At 44.4% G+C, this 17830-nt stretch overlaps 1 protein-coding gene across 1 annotated transcript; it reads left to right on the forward strand.

The window, feature by feature from the left end:
• The first annotated feature begins 16098 nt into the window (after window positions 1-16098).
• Window positions 16099-16963, forward strand: LOC147879835 (metallothionein-like protein type 2, MT2-22). The gene is made up of 3 exons (XM_087372134.1): window positions 16099-16283; window positions 16419-16502; window positions 16695-16963. The coding sequence occupies exons 1-3, from the start codon at window positions 16219-16221 to the stop codon at window positions 16777-16779; spliced, it is 234 nt and encodes a 77-aa protein (XP_087228260.1). The 5' UTR covers window positions 16099-16218; the 3' UTR covers window positions 16780-16963.
• Window positions 16964-17830: the final 867 nt, after the last annotated feature.

Below are 17830 nucleotides of genomic sequence, written 5' to 3' on the forward strand. Positions count from 1 at the left end.
TTCCTCCTGAGACGTCACATTTTGCATGGATGCTTCACGAGGATACGGGGGTATCCCCCTATCTAGATCTCTACTCAGACATTGTGGAGTTCTCCAGACGCGGAGAGGTCCTCCTAGTTGGGGATTTCAATGCAAGGACAGGTGCACGTCAGACATCACTCTTGGATTTCCACTCAGATCCGGTCCTATTACCTGAGATGGACACAGAGGACTCGAGCTTCCCTCGCTCCTCGCCTGACAGTCATGCTCCCGTTACTGGGTATGGGCAGGCTCTTTTGGACCTTGGACGTATACATGATCTGGTCATCTACAATGGACTAGATCGGTGGCCTGCCTCCTCTGGTTTCACATGTTTCCCACATGGCGGAGGAGCCAGTGTCGTCAACTATATTCTGGGATCTCCTGCTTTAGCCCCACAGATCACTGACTTCCGCACTGCACCCTTACCCCCAGGAGCCGATCACACTTACCTTTTCTTTCATATACTTGCGTCCCAAGCCCCTCCCAGCCACACCCCGCACTACACTACCTATCATGATATACACTTCGATCATAACCTCTCACCTGATTACTCAGCCCACCTAGCCTCCCTCCTCAGACACATAGGCACCATACCCTCTCTAGATCACTGAGCCACCCTTATCACCCACTCCCTTCACAATGTAGCCCGCCACATCTTTCCTTCCACTACCCGGTCCACCCGCCCTCCACCCGCTGGCTCCACCCCTTGCAACAGATGGTATGATGACGAGTGCAAAGCATTACGCCACACACTCCGACTCACGACCCAGCGAAACGCTAGGGCCAATCCACGTCTCACCAGGGATTATCGTCGACTAGTCTGTCGCAAGAAGCTAGCCTTCTTGCGCCAGAATGAGGATACGCTACTGAACATTCTGTTTAGTAGCAACTCCAAGGATTTCTGGAGGAAATTCCTAGAATGCCGATCCCCCTCCCCCCTCACGGACACTTCCCTCTGGCACACCTACGCACGCACACTCTATGAAATCCCTGATCAGCCCTTGGGGGGGTCACTATGTATAAACCCTCTATATCATGTGCGTTCAAGACCTATTTCTAAAATCCCTTATCTGTAATTTTTTCATTAATAAAATGTACCCCTTTTCTATACAAATCTATAATTTTTTTCCAAAACTATTTTGAATAGTCCCTTATGTATATTTATTTTTGTAAATTTTAGAAATAAAAAATATCCTTCTGTTGAACTCACATGATAGGGTTACATATGATGAGTGACCCCCCCGAGGATCAGCCTCCTCCCGACCTCTCAGCCACCCCCCGCCCCAATTCTTGTATCCTCTTCACAACCCAGGGAGTCACCCACGCAGCGCATAAGCTTCATAACAGTCGAGCTAAGGATCATGAGGGTCTATGCACAGAGTTTGTTGCCTATGGCATCAAAACTCTAGCCCCCATTCTGGCAACGTTGTTCAATGAAGCTGTCTGCCATGGGTTCCCCAGGGCCTGGACCCTAAACACTATCACACCCATCCGCAAAGCAGGAGATCCCATGGATCTAGGGAATTACAAGACCATCATGGTTGGACATGTTATGTCCAAGATCTATGCATCAGTGTTAGATGGCGAGGTCAGTGCTCACGCAGAGATACAGGGGCTCAAGGCACCCGGACAGGCCAGCTTCAGGACGGATCACTCGACTTATGATCACATTTTTACACTTAGAGGGATCATTGAGGAGGCCAGACACAGGAGACAGAGAGTATATTGTTGCTTTGTGGATTTTTGCAAGGCATCCGACACCGTTCCCCACGCTCGACTCATCAGACGTCTGCAGGAGTTAGGCTACGACTCGGCAATTATCTGGGCAGTAGTAGCTCTCTATGAACGGGTGACAGGGCAGGTCAGGATTGGCACCAGCTGGACCCCAGAGATCACGAGCACTATCGGAGTCAAACAAGGATGTCCCTTGTCACCGACTCTATTTGGCCTCTACATCGACGAGCTCGAGACCACCATCAGGACAATTGGAGGTGCAGGCTGCTCTCTTGCGAAGACTGCCATCCAGATTCTCCTATATGTAGATGATGTAGTACTACTATCCTCTTCTGCTACTGGTCTTTAGCGACACTTGGCTGGACTTCTGTGATACACATGACTTGAAGGTCAACCTTGGGAAACCAAGATGATGATCTTCAACACTTCCAGACTCGCTTTGCACCGAGAGCAGTTCCTCTTCGCCGACGACCCTGTTGAGATAGTTGACTCCTACACATACTTGGGCATTGTCTTCTCAGGCCCGATCTTCACGATGCGCCCAGCCATGCAGGCCAGGATCAGCCAGGGATACACCACTCTTGCTAGGCTGGAGCGACAGTGCTACCACTCCCACTTCCAGGACCCACGGACCAAGTCTCTCCTTTTTTATTCTTTGGTCCGCGCCCAGCAGGCATGTACGGTAGCCCTTGGTGGGGAGTCGACTTTTCAGACACAGAGTGGGCTCGAGTTGAGCGCCTACAGATACTGATGTTTGCTTGGATGATCCGTAGCAAACCATCAGTACCACACCAGATCATTCTAGCAGAGTTCGGCGCCTCACCCCTACAGCTTGATGCGGCTTTTTAGGCTATCACCTACCTCCATAGAGTCAGGGATTTTGGCTCCTCCGCTGACGGTCGCCTCTGCCTACCTTGGTTAGCCCTATCCTCCTCTATGGCCTTATCCGTTGATGGGGACCAGCGATGCTGGTATAGTCGTCTTTCTAGTTGGTTCACCCGACTGGGCCTCGACTTAGACCGGTTGCCTCCTTTTCAGTACAGCCTCGACGCTCCACCATCTCCTCCCTCCCCCACTGACCAGGAGGTCAACCGGCTCATTCGGGCGGATCTGCTCCAGCCTCGGGGGGGTCACTATGTATAAACCCTCTATACCACGTGCGTTCAAGGCCTATTTCTAAAATCCCTTATCTGTAAATTTTTCATTAATAAAATGTACCCCTTTTCTATAAAAATCTGTAAATTTTTATCAAAACTATTTTAAATAGTCCCTTATGTATATTTATTTCTGTAAATTTTGGAAATAAAAAATATCCTTCTGTTGAACTCACGTGATAGGGTTACATATGATGACTGACCCCCCCGAGGCTCCAGCTCCACACCTGGCGGACATGGTTTCTTCACTCCGAGCTTCCTGTGAAGCTCGACTTCTACCACCGACACTACCTCCAGATTTCATAGGAGGGCTTCATCACACCTCCGGGTTACACACAGCTTCATCTACCACATGCGCTCCGGATCTCCCTCAGTCAGTTTAGGGTCTCATCACACCGATTATGAATCGAGAGTGGACGCGCAAAGGGTATCCCGCGAGAGGACCGCCTTTGCCCACTTTGCGACTTACAGGAGATCGAGTTGGAGGAGCATTTTGCTTTCAGATGTCCTATCTATTATGCCATTCGAGGCCGATACCACTGACTCTTCTGCAATAGATTCGGCTCCCTCCCACACATGCTACAATTCCCGGATCAGTGGTGCCTAGCCGCTTTCTTACATGAGATGACCCACCACCGAGATACTTCTCTCTGAGCACGGTGACATGAGCAGCACACACAGCGTGAGGACACCCAGTGGCCTATCACTGACTTCTTTCAGTCACAGGATACCTCTTCTCAGTCTAGCCGATGACGTGGACGTGAGCGAGAGCCAGAGCCACGACAGCTGTGTCAGTGGACAGACTCACACATCCAGGTCCATGACATCTCGTCTCTGCTCTCAGCCCGCCCCACTGGGGTTACCGTTGCCCTCATCCACAAGGCCACCCGCCGCCCTCGACGACCGAGCTCGACTAGGCCGCATGACGTCAGAGGCCAATCATCTATCACGGGGTTTTTTCCGACTTCCCATTTGACGGCCCCTCTATGATTGGTCTCTGACGATCACCACCTGCACATGTATACTGTATCTCCCCCCTCTGCCCCATTTTTGGTGCCCCCCCCTTCTTCTTCTTTGTATCATCTAGAGGTAGACACATATTTTTTGTATCAGGACTAGACACATACTCCTTCATAACCTCTTTTTTGTAGAAACGGTTGGTTGGCCCGTTTTGAGACCACCACCGCTATGCTCATTGTATCAGTTATCTTTAGTCTCATAGACCTTCACGGTCTCCCGAAGACTTTAATAAACTTTCTTTCTTTCTTTCTTTCTCCCCCTTGTGCCTCTGTTAGTGCTGCTCTTCCCCTCTCCTTCTCCTTCTTTTGTGCCTCTATTGGAGATGCATTGCCCTTTGTAGGAGTCCCATTCTTGCTATTGTAACCTCTGCAAGCATGTGAGGAGCAAGGCTACAAGACCATGCAATGTTGTGACCTCTTGTGTCTTCCACAACACCAAAAATGCATTGGATGAATGGATCCCTTGCACCTATAGCTTGAATGACTGGATAGTGATGGAAGGATCGGCCAAAGGTCCACATAAGCTTCCCAAGAGCAAGAGAGGTGATATCTTGCATGAGTGGAAGGGGTGCATCTTATAGTTGAAGTTTGGGAAGAAAGGATGGCTCGTAGAAGTGTAACATGTCTACATGGGAAAAGATATGTGGCTTCCTCCATCATTGAATCAATCTATCTAGGATACCATCACACTGTGAGCCTTTCTATCTATGTACCTTTTTTACCTATAAGTGTAATGAGTCCATTTGGAAATTTTGTGTTTGGTTTCGAAGAGTTCTTATTCATGGCATATTTTTTCCCTGAGGAGTGGGAACCAATTGAGTCATTCCTAGGCAAGTGCACTGTGACTCATGAGGATTTAGGTAAGCAAATGCATGCATGAGAGATGTTGGCCTCCTTGCAAAAGAAGAATGTGTATTGGTATAATGCAACATACATCACTCCAATGACATCATCAAGCTATGGTGCTTGCAAACCATTGCACCACCACAACTTCAAGACATGGATTGCAGCATTGTGGGCTTGAGGACATTGCAATCGTACAAAGACAAGATTGCAAAGGATGTGGGCATGGCCATGAAATTTACATTTAGAACCAAATGGGAAAGGTTATTTTGGTTTATGCCTCTGCACATTTTTGCTTCTTTGTTTCAAAATATACATATGCATAGAACAAAAACTATGTGGTCCTACAAGCGTGTAGATGAAAATGCTCTTGAATATTGACTTGGGATGAATTGGGGAACCAGGTCAGGCGAACAAAAGGGTGATGTGGTTTAATGTCACACATGTAAAGACAATGTGGCTATTAGATACCATTTGTCATGTGAAACATTGTATTTAGCTTTTCAGTATAGGCGTTGGAAGAAAACAAATGGTCGGTGGCTTCCCCTAGACTTTAATGATGAAGACAATATGGGGGTAAGTTTGTCTATTGATGTTGATGAGGGAGATGTCAAGAATATGACTGTTACATCGCAATGGACTCTAAGGATTTGCGATAATACCTATTGGTCATGGAGGATGACATGTTAGAGTCCTTTAACTTTACCTTAAATGGTGGTAAGATCAGCCAACGTGTGGAAAAATGAATGCATAGTGCCCATTTCATTCCTCTTACAACTTTGAAGATTGTTAACAATGTGTTTGACTAGTGCAGCATTTATTTTTTTGCCAAATCCTAGTTCTTGTTTCAAAAGATGATGGACAATTAAATTGACATGTTATTTCTTTTATGTTTTTTCCTTTGAATTCATGGTAAATGTTTTTCAAAAAATTTGGGGAATTTATGATTAGTTTTAATTTTTACAGTTTTGATATATATAAAGGGCTAAGAGCCATTTTTACGTTACATTCTCACTTTCACTTTTAGAGATCCATAGGAACTACCACCCTCAAAATTTACTCACTCCATCAGTTTGCTATTTGCCATGAATTCATCAGCTAGAGCTGTGTTCCATGATCTCATCTTGTGAACTGAATTTGCAGGTCACGAGAGAGAGCTATTTTTTATGTTTGATAGGACTTTATATGTCCTAGGCACATATATGCGAGCCAAGGATGACTTCACAGATCTCATCCACTACATGCAAGAGAATTTCACTGATTTTGCATATACACTTGATGACTCTACAAAGAGATAGGTTTTGATAGATTACATCAAGAATCTATTCCTAGACAAACCCAAGATTGTGAAGCTCTTGGACCACTTTTGTCATAATCTTACAAAGGAAGGGTTTAGGATGGTAGAAGTGAAAGACATCCTAGAAGTGGGATTACGGGAAATACAGGCACTAAAGTCCTTTCATGGGGGATGACATTCATCTTTCTTCTCCAAGAACAAAATTTAGAGGAAGAAGCCTCATCGTCCAGCACCCCCTCTAGTAGAACTGCTGATATCCTCATCCCTAGACTAGACTCTGACATGTACACGGTACAAAGTCTTGACCATGAAAGAGAGGAGATGGAAGTAGCTCAAGCATGAGCCTACTTCAAGAGCCCCTAGCAAGAGCAGAGCAAAAATCTGCATCCGAGACCGGTGACTTAGAAGTAGACTTATGGTCCTTGTCCCCCCTCATCATTGATGGAGAAGAGTACATAATCCTCCATGACATAGAGCTTCTTTCTATGAGAGGATGAGGCACTTGGAGTCCTATCTAGGTTTGATGTTGACACAAGTGTCAAACATCCCGGGGTTTTATGTTTCGAAGACCAGGCAATGGAAGAGTTTCTCTTGACGATGTTGGTTTCATTGAGGGATGCAGACATGTCCATATATAATGCATAGCCCTCTCATGCAGAAGCATCCACCTTCAAGACATGTTAGGAGAAAGCTTTCTCCTCCCAAACGGAACATTACACATCACCTGGTTCCATCAACATTGCAAATGAGAAAGGGATAGAAGCCGATGATGCTGTAGTGGCAAGTTCAAATAATATTTTGTATTTTCATGTTCTTTCGATATAATTTATTTTGTCAGTCTTGTAATGTTTGTTGAATCATTGCAAGAGGCATTTGAGGTGGATGAATTCTCATCTCAACAATGGGGTAATGTTCACAGTGCATTTGGGCGAGATCATTCTTTGGCCCATTACCTCAGCAAAGTTGCAGAGCAACCCTGGGGCGCCAACTCCCTTTATTAAGAAAACCTATCAAAATCTTGAATATGAGATGAATTTAACAATATGGCATGAGTAGAACACATTCAAATTAACGTGGTTGTGTTCTACGCTAAAAGAGCTTTAAATATGTCTTTACACCTTGAAATTTGGGTAACACATGACAAAGTTACATTAATTTGAAAGGAGATGGGTTTTCATATTTGAGTGTATATTTTATTTTACCCCCCCTCATCCAAAAGACCCCCCCCACTTGGGCCTCCCATATTATGAAAAATATGTACAAATCTTAAAATCTTCATATTTTTAAAGGTATATATCTTATATTTTGTGGGAGGGGGGACATGAAATTATCATATTTTGCTAAGGAAATCCATACATATTATATATGGACCTCGTCCCCCCATACCTTGGATTTTGGACGAGGGTAGTAACATATTACATATTGAATTGGTGCCCCATGAGAGCAGCTTGTGGTCTTATACAAGTGGTCTTATACAACAAGTTTTCTCCTCAAGGGCCTACAGAGCTGTTGAAATGCAAAGGCGTTGTCACGCGCTATTCGGATACTCCAAAATTACTCGGAATGCCAACAAGGTGATTTTGGTACACTGCATGGTTGCTATCAATTCTTTTGGATCAAATATTCACAGTGGCAGGGCATTGATGGCAACAGTTATGTCTTTAGTAGCTTGAGAGGAGGATCTTAGTGCTACTGCCGCTAGGTTTTTATCTAGGAGTCCACTAGGGGATTCAAATACTCCTATTTTCAATGTAATCAAACTAGCTAAGAAAAAAGATAGCTTGTGAGGCTTCTTGTAAATATAAACATATATTTCAAGGGATACACGACTTTAATGAGCACATGTCTTTCTTATTTGTTTTAAGTCATCGTTGCTCTTCATGAATTCATAATATTTATTCCATTGTATTTTTTGTGGGGAGGGCTCATGAGAGTCAGGGGAGGGATAACGAGAGTTAGGGGACAGATCACGGGAGTTTGATGAGTGCCACCAAAACCGAAGAGGTTTGCATACACATGCAATAAAGGTGGTGGAGCTGGAGGAGGAACTGTGGAGGCGGTGTCTAGTGGGTCTAGCAGTGTTCTTCACTCATGCCATCGAATAATGAGCATCAGGATTTTTAAAAACTTTTTATATAGGCCCATCATATTTTTACACCCCTTTTGATTATGTTTAGGGTTTCCTGGTGTGCCCCACCCCTGCCCTAATGTAAGAAAATAGTACGCAGCGGAAGATAACAACAAAACGCAAGTACACGATGGAAATCTTGAGAGAATACAAAAATTCTGATATACCAAACTGCTGATACAACTGATGGTTGGCTGTCCACACGTGCGCTCTACAGACAGAGCTTCGATGGTGATCTAGACAGATGCTGGACGGAGGACTATGAGCGTGAAGAACTGGTGATATGATGATAGGGGGTGGCTTTCCCCCAGACCCCCACCGGGGGCCTACGCCCCCCGGTGGGGGCAAAGCCGCTGGGGGCTTTGCCCCCAGACCCCCACCGGGGGCCTGCGCCCCCCGGACCCCCTGCTATCGGGGGGGCTATCGCCCCCCCGAACCCCCCCTTTGTGCAGACGGGTATCTACTCTTGGCTCCTAAGCCGTCTCATAACCATCTGGTCTACTCTAAGACCCCTTCCAGTGTCTAAACTGGGGATCCCTCCCAATATCTGATATCCATCATGGCTTCTCCTCATATGGGGGCCTTACAACATTGGGTACACAGAATATTGGTGGGTTACATGAGAGGTGGACATTTGAGCTAACTCTAACACCTAACCCCTCCAACCCCCCTCACCCCCGTCGCCCTCCCCCCTACTTCCCTTGCCTGCCCCTGTCATCCTCCTCCCTATCCCACTCCTGCTGTGGCACCCCTCCCCCCCATCCTCCCCACCCTTGCCACCAATCTTTCCCCCCCTGGCCTGCTCCATGCCCCTCCCATCTCTTCCCCCTCCCTCACCTTGTCCCCACCTTCCCCAACATCCTTACCTCACACAAACCCTAGACTCCAAGAGTGAGTACACAAATTGTGGTCAAAATAAGAAAGATATTCATTTCATAATTGTATACAATTACACCATAGATTCTATTGCTAGTTGGACCCATCTGCTCCCTTCTCCCACTCTAATTTGCAACTAATGTGTGACTCCTTGAATCCCTATGGATGCTTTCCAAGCACAATGCCTTCTATTCTTTGATACAATTTGAATGACTTTTGCAAATTCTAATGCCTTTGCTTTTTTGGACTTCAAATGCCTACGTAGTAGACATCTAAAAGCCCAATCGAACATCTCATGTAGTGCATTACTATGAGTAACACCACCACCACCATGCCTTGAGTTCTTGAAGTAGGTTGCCTTGGCTCTATAGTGCGACTTCTCCATGCTTTGTGTATTCCAAACAGACAAAAGGCCCCAATCCTATACAAACCATGGTTCGTGTGCATAGAGAATATGTTGCAAACATGACGAGCATCATTTCAGCAACAAAAACTTTTAATAAAGGAAGTGCTAAATATAATGATGGTGATAAGATCACCATGTAATGCATATTGTGTGAGCCCCCCCATGCTTTCTCCCCATTAATTGCATAAAATCTTTCACAGACATATTGAATCTTTCATAATACATCTCATCGATTTGAACCTGGCGAATCAATTTTATCAATGCATCTACCTTGTCCATACTTTAGCTCTCAAAGTTGCTACTTGAGGATGAGAAGCCTTATTCGTCTTGCTACTTGAGGATGATAATCCTTATTGGTCATGCATTCACACAATGCTTTCCAGTATTCCCAACCCAAGATGCTTTGAGACAATGTATGTTTTTCTTTGTCGAGATTGTGGTTAGATAGGAATCTCCTTGCCTTCGCTCCACCCATGGACACTTTGGCAGGAAGATTTTGTGTTGCCCTAGACATTTTATAATCCACCTTAAGTTTGACATGTACTCCATGGAATCCCATGTCTGATAGCAACTTCTCAGCTTCTATAATGCATCGTGCATATACTTCTTGTGGAATTAAATTCCAAGTATAAACAAGATGTAAATACAAAAATTGAACAAGTACACGCGGTTCTGTGTGTAAAGTACATATGTGTACTCTCTAGAGTGGTATGGGCAACATGGGATCCCACTTTGGATCCTTCTTATTGTGATTGGGAGCTTGCATTTGGTTGCAAGGTAGAATGCCATTCTCCCATTGTAATCTAGACTTTTGCTTATGTTGTGAACACATGCAATAAAGGCATGTGAACATTGCATTTACCCTTGTATCACAACCATGCAAGCACTTGAGGGTTTTCAAATCACCAGCAAGATGCCATTCAACTCAAAATGTTCCATTGCCATCTACTATCAGTGTTTGCCCAAGTCCCTCTTATCTTCAAGTGGTCGATGGGATTTCTATTCTATCTAGAACCCACTTCAATGTCTCATGGCACTCTTTTGGAGTCTCAAATGCTACAAGCCACCATATAATTGTCTCTGATTGCACTGAAAAATCTTGCTCTACTTCCTTGTTCCCTTGAACAAAGTCTAAGGTTTTATTCATAATGCAGATGCTCACTCTCTCTAACTTGTGTTCTTTCACCAGTTGAGCTTCATCCATTTTGATGACAATTATGACATTTCCATTGCATTTGGTACAACAAAAGAGAGAAATCGTTAGGATAAACATGATATAGGAAATGAACTAAGTAAAGTGCAATGCTAGAATGGATTTCCTCTTACCATCCTCTCTCATGCCATAGAATTTGACCATTGCTTGTTTCAGTTTCTCAACATCTAAGTAGACATTGTTGAAAGCATTCATCTCAAAGATTTGCAAACCAGATTTCTTTTTACTCTTCCAAGTCATTGTGCCCCTTACGCAATGGTACCCAAGCAATTCTCTTGCACATTGGTTTTTTTCTCGCTGTGCATGTCTCACAGACCAAGGTGTGGGTAGGGGCACTGTAGACTTCTTGTATTTTCCCAAAATAGTAGACTTGAAAATTTTGAAAACAGATGTGTAATCTTCATGACATACACCCGCAATATCACAAGATGCAAGCATCTCCTTTGTGTCCACAATGTCCTTGAAGTCCTTCATAACCTCTTGAGCAACTTGCACATGTAGGCGCTTGTATCTTGGGTCCCTTAGTATCCCAATGACATCACTTGACTTCAATAAACTATCTAGAGCATATGAATAGTCAACATCATCCCCGTTCGTTCTTTCCATCACATTTTCCATGAAGTTCCTAATGAAGAACACAAGCAAAACATAGTCACAAACAGTGTAGCACAGAAGAGCGTAATTTCATTGGATCATTTGATAACCAACCTTGTAGCTAAGATTCTCCTATTTCTAGCACCACCAATGGGTGCCAATGCATCCATGTTATGTAAGTACCTTCTTTTCCTATCCTTCAATCCCAAAGGTGTTTCTTTCATCTTTTGCACTCATTCTTTCGCCTTCTCTTGTCCCTTCTCTACGGCTTGTTGAACTTGATTGTATATAGATCTTTTCAAGAATTTTTTGGTTTCAGCTAGCTAATAGAGTGACTCTTGTAATTTTTGTCTGTCCAAGTCCAATTCATTTTGATCCAAGTCCAATGCTTTTGGTTTATCACGAAGATCCTTGTTCTGCATTTGAAGCTCCTGCATAGAGTTATGCATTGCAACAATGGTGCTATTTCCTAAATGTGCTAGCTGCTCTGCTTGGGCTCTGCACACCTCACTTGCTTGCATAGCCATTGTCTAAGCATTATTTAACTGATTGCAATAACCAAGCAACCCTGCATGTCCATATCCAACAAACCAAACTAGCTCATGCATTGTATGAAAAGGAGGGCTGTTTTGGTTAGCAAGATCTAAAGGATACAAGGATCCTTCTACACAAAGGTCGAGATGCTTCTTTCCTTGCAAAAGAAAGACTATGGATTTTGGAAGCTCCCTTCAATCCTAGACTATTTGTGCTTGCATATTCATCCCCCAACTCTAAGTGAATCTGGTACTCATTGGAGACATCCTCAAATGGTGCCAAGACTAAAGGAGTGTAGAGAAGGAGAAGGTTCGGAGAAGTAGGCTTGAAGGAGTAGCACGCAGTAAGGGGGAGGGCCAAGGAGGGGGAGGGAAGACCAACAATTGAAGAGGAGAGATGGAGGGGGAGGACTAGCAGGTATGGAGGATGAGGAGGAGTAGGCATGAAGGAGGAGGGAGGGAGGAGTAGGAGGGAGGGGGGAGGAGGAGTAGGCATGGAGGAGGGAGGGAGGGGGAGGGGGAGGGGAGGAGTCCAGCAGGTGTGGAGGAGGGAGGGAGGAGTAGGAGGGAGGGGGAGGAGGAGTAGGCATGGAGGAGGGAGGGAGGGGGAGGGGGAGGGGAGGAGTCCAGCAGCTATGGAGGAGGGAGGGAGGGGGAGGAAGAGGGAGGGGGAGGAGGGAGTGAGGAGGGGGAGGGGGGGGAGGAGGGAGGGAGTGAGGAGGGGGAGGGGGAGGGAGGGAGGGGGAGGAGGGGGAGGGGGAGGAGGAGGGAGTGAGGAGGTGGAGGGGGAGGAGGGAGGGAGGGGGAAGGGGAGGGAGGGAGGGAGGAGAGAGGAGGGAGGGAGAAGAGAGAAGGAGGGAGGGAATTCAAATTTTGAATTTTGGATTTTGAATTTGCTAGTTCCAACCTAGGAGTAAGAGTTGTGTAAGAGGTGGGGTCAGTTGTGGGCTTAACCCACCTAGGTGAGGCAAGGTTAGGACTTTTTGGGCCCTATCATGGCCCTTTCATTAGTACTAATCCATTTCTTAATCCATTCCTTATGAGGCCCTTTTGAGACCCCATACCCTAATGATTGCTCTCTATATGGAAAGTTCATTGAGCACTTTAAATATTTGTTGTGGAACTACTTGCCGCTGGCCAGAGCCATAAGGGGTAAGTTGGAGCTTGTAGTGAGAAAGGATAATGGCTCTTTTTACTTGGGTTAGATACTTGGAAGGAAGTGATCCTAGGTGATGTTGCTGGTCTCAACCCAACCCTAATCGCTTGCTGGCTGTATTTTTGTGTGGAGATATTGAGTGCTATCTGGCAAGTAAAAAATCAAATCATGCTCTCTAATGGTGTGAAAGTGGGATTAGTTTGCCCACGAGTAGTTTGAAGGATTCTAAAAAGATCGTTTATAAGTACAACTCTTTGGTGTGTGATTCCACTGGCTAATCTCTTTAAATATGTTTCTAAAGAGATTGTGAATTTTGATTTTGTTATTAAAATTCCTTTTGTTAAACCCAGTGCCACATCTATATATGTTGATTGAAGCCTCCAATTCTCTCTCTCTCTCTCTCTCTCTCTCTCTCTCCCATCCCTAGAAAAACTATAAGATCTACAACCTCCCTTCCCCTACTTCCCTCATTTCCCCACCTCATTACCCTATCCAATCCCTAAAATGCCTCCATCTCTGTCCCCCTATCTCTCTCAGTTTGCCTTCTTTTCTGTGTCCTTCTCATCCCCTTCCAAGTTTCCTCTCTAGAATCCATCCCCTCCTATCTTCTTATAAGTTTTCTCTATCCCCTCTTATCCCCCTTCAAGTAGGTTTCCCCTTTTTCCATCCCCTCATCTATCGACATTTCCCCCATCCCCTCCCATCCTCTCTTTGGATTCTCCCATCCCTCTAAGCCAGAAACCCTTTGCCTCATTTCCTTATGTCTCCTTCTAAGCTCACTCTCCCCCCCAATCCCTTCCATCCCCCTTCTTAATTTCCCATTTTCCCCATCACGGTACTCATGCTGCCTGGTCCAATTTCCTTTCATCCCTCTCCAAGTTTCCCTCATCCCATCTCACCCTCTTGCATCCACTCTCCCATGTTCTTTTCCTTTCATTCTTCCCATCCCTTTGCCCTCATCCCCACCCCTTTGTCCTATCCCCTCCCATCCCTTCTCTCATTTCCCTTTCCCCATGATGCCTTCTCATCTCTTCAAGGGTGATACTAAGTAATGTGTAAGATAGCATTTGCATTGTGCAATAATCAAAAGGGTTTTCAACTAGCTTATTTACATATCTCTTACAAAATTATGTTTACAAAATGGATTTAGAAAATAAAATTGAAAGTGTATGAAGGTTTAGAATAAACTATGCATGTAAGATAAGTGTATTTCTATTGGGCACTTGAACACAAGTGCTATATAGGATTTTTACATAGTGGATCAACCCAAGGATTTCCCTACCATCTTTCCCTTATCTCCCCTTTTGAAGTTTCCACATCCCCTCCTATGTCATCCCTCTCTTGTTTAACTTCCCTCTTCTTGCCATCTGCTCTCCACCTTCCCTTCTAAATCCCCCCCCCTCCCCAACCCTTCCCCTTGCCCCTGCTATCCCCTCCATCCCACTTGTTCTTATCCCCTATAAAATTTTGCTTTTTCCACCCCCATCTCCCTCGCATGCCTCAGTCTCTCTCTCATTCCTCATTGCCCTCACATGCCTTTCTCTCTCTCTCGTCCCCTTCTACATATCCCCCTCTCATTCGCACTCCCTTTTCCATGTCTCCTTCTAAATAACCTCTCCCTTTCATCCCTTCTAGGCACTTTCTTAATTTTCCCTTCACATGCAATGATTGCAGTATTTGTAAATGGGAAGAAAATATGGCTAATAAAGTTTCCTAGCTTTTGAAAGATGTGAGTGGTGCTTGAATGATGAGGCCCTTTGTTGACATCTATGTTGGCTTCCTATGGTACTCTTATAAGATGAAAATGGTGGGAGCAAAGAGTTGATCATAAGATTAACATGAATTTCAAGTAGTGCTATTAGTTCTAGTAAATGATTTGGCGGGAATCTTGCATAGGTAGTTGTAAAGTAATGTGAAAGGTCATAATTTAAACATTTTGAGTTCATCCATACTCCTATGGGCATATAAAAAAGCTTTGAATTAGCCTAATTAAGGAGGGGATGTGAGGACATAGAAGCAATAACCTTAGAACCGTGAGCTTATCCATTGCTCGGGACAAAATATCTTGGACCTTTAATTGTCTTGGAACATGATTCTTGTGACTTTGTCCACGCATGGTGGATTGGTTTAGTTTTTCATTTATCAAAGTAATTGTTTCTTGGAGGTCCCGTAAGGAGTAGTGTGACAACAAACTAAATTTGTGATGCTATGTTGGGGGGTTTGGGGGAAGGGGAAGGGGTAGAAAAGGTAAAAATTTCCTTCTCTTTAATAAAATTCTTTTTCTTGTGCAAAAAGAAGAAAAGTTAGATATTTGCACCACTTGAAGCTATAGCTAATTAAGTTTCTCTCTCTCTCTCACACACACACACACATACACTTACTTTTTTTTAAAAGTGAAACACACACACACACACACACATTTTTATTTTTATATTTGTGCTTTTCTGAAACCTTCTATCTTCTAAATTGCAGTATGGCAACGAATTTCTTAGGGACGTGTAACTCTCTCGCTTCGTATGTAAAGAGACTAGTATTTCTTAGAATGGTCCGTGATGCTCAATCTTGAGAGTTCGGCAGTCCCGTTCGTTATGAAGATGTGGTACTTTCTGGTATCAGATAAACTAAGCAATATCCACGATCGTAGTAAAGCGAGAAAGACGCAGAGAGCGACGTGTTCGATCTGCCATCCTTTCTTTGGATTTCTGTTGCCGCGAGCTGATGACAATGGATATTATTCGTTTGTTGGTCGGATCGAGATGATGGAGAGCAGTTTCTCATGAAGAAGAATCGAGGTGGGGCTCGACATTTTAATTAAACTCTGATCGTCTGCATTCCATCAGCATGTGCATTGTGAACAGCTTCCATGGATTGGACCCCGAATTCGTATGGAGTACGGAGGATTTCGTCATGATGATCGCTTTGAGTAGGCCACTTGTGGACGGGAACCATGAAAGCATGGCACGGTGTCGAATCTCGATCCGTAATGAGTTCCTCATCGCTATCGCATCAGGAATCCGTCAGGGCTCCTCATTCATTACATCGTCCTAAGTCCCGAGGCAGGGAATCTCTCTCTCTCCTTTTTGATGGTCCAATGGAACACCCCCATAACCTGCACAACCGTCTTTATATAGCCCACCGATCTCCCCTTGAAATTCATTCCAAAGCCTGTGATCGTCCAAGCCAGCTACCTCCCACTTTCCCCACTTTAAGCTTTTCCTTCTCAGTAACTTTCGTTTGCCCGACCATGTCTTGCTGCAACGGAAACTGTGGATGCGGCTCTAGCTGCGCTTGCGGCAACGGCTGCACTGGGTAAGTGAGCAATGACAATGTTACACGTCTGTGCTAAAGCTTTCTCTTATGATACTTGTCAACGATTGATGCTAAAGCCTTCATGCTAGAGCTAATTTCTCTTTTGATGCTTGGCTGGCGGTTTAATTGTCGCAGCTGCAAGAGATCCGAGCGTCTTTTCTTTGGCGGGACGACCGTCGGCCAGGCCATAAGTGTCTTAGAGACCGCCTCTGACATGAGGTGCGTCAGGAAAGCATTGCTTGGATCTCGTCCTCTTTTCCAGAGCATTATATAATTGTCATCTATAATGTTCTACATAGCCTGCTATAAGAGATATATCCTATCCTCTACGTCGTTGGGCGCCCTACGATTCTTAAGGCGGCCGTTCAAGCTATGAGTTCAGAACATTGACAGGCGTGTGTGCTTTTGCAGCTCAAACTGGAGCGGAGCCGTTGTGGTTGAGTGTGCTGAGAAGACATGCACACGTTGTGGCTGCTCTCCATGCTCTTGCACTTGAACAGAATGCTTTCCAACAGATAGATGTTCGGGAAAGCTCTTCAAGGCTTGACGTAGTATGAGGAATGTTAATAACACCGTGATGTGTTAAGTATAGTCTGGCGGCAGCTTTTGGCATGTCCATGTTGCTACCAACATCACGGTTACCCTTGTATTTCTGTTTATATAATCATATTTAACTCTAATTACTCCCTCGGTTACCCTTGTATCTCCCTTTACACAATCACATTTAACTCCCTCCCCCATACTTTAGTTTTGGTTCACAATATTCATATGTCTCTTTTAAGTTGACACCCCCCTTTTTGCAAGACTATAGCATCCACCCAAGAGCATATGATCAAACTTGGGGACCCATTGCTCCACCACTTCTTCAAAAGACTGAGTCAATCTTTTAAATGAATAAGGACAATCGAAAAATTTTAACAAGCAAGGCCTAGCAAGACATCTTGTGGTTACACACCACCTTCTTACTTCATCTCATCTGTTTCCCTTCGATCTATACTTTTTCTTCTCTATTTATCTAGCAATATCTTTCCAACAACCTAACACCAACATCTTTAGAGTGCCCACCCCTAAACTCCTATGGCATTCAACTCACTTCCCTCTCCCATTGACTCGTCACCCACTTATCTTCATGTTTCTAGTTTTATTAGAAAACCTTAGCTCACCTGTCCTCACATCCCCCATGAATAACCTTTTTTCCCCTTTCACCTCTTATGCTTTCAACCATTTGCATGGTTAGATATAAACATTTTATACTCCATAGGTAATATTTATACATGTTACTTTTACATTGTACTTCATATAATGTAAATATTGACGAAAAATACATTTCAAGGATTCTTGAGTTTGGATATCAAGGGGTGTACTTGTCTTAAGCCTTATACCATCTACATTTATGTACTCTCCTGAGCCCTTAGACACTCCCATAAACAACTCATATATTGTACAATGACTTACCACCCCTGAACATTCAAAAATAAAAGATGAACAACTTTCATGGGATACACAATAAGTAAAGACAACCCTTCTATACAAACATAATTACAAAA

The sequence above is a fragment of the Dipteris shenzhenensis genome, chromosome 33, assembly GCF_047967505.1.
Source record: "Dipteris shenzhenensis isolate YYH24624 ecotype China chromosome 33, Dip_SZ_1.0, whole genome shotgun sequence".
Taxonomy (NCBI): Eukaryota; Viridiplantae; Streptophyta; class Polypodiopsida; order Gleicheniales; family Dipteridaceae; genus Dipteris; species Dipteris shenzhenensis.

What these genes read in the sequence shown, in the direction of transcription:
- LOC147879835 (XM_087372134.1), top strand. Translation starts at nt 16,219, where the DNA reads ATGTCTTGCTGCAACGGAAACTGTGGATGCGGCTCTAGCTGCGCTTGC. An exon ending in TGCGGCAACGGCTGCACTGG is followed by an intron (nt 16,284 to 16,418) that starts GTAAGTGAGCAA and finishes TAATTGTCGCAG; the next exon opens with CTGCAAGAGATCCGAGCGTC. An exon ending in GAGACCGCCTCTGACATGAG is followed by an intron (nt 16,503 to 16,694) that starts GTGCGTCAGGAA and finishes GTGCTTTTGCAG; the next exon opens with CTCAAACTGGAGCGGAGCCG.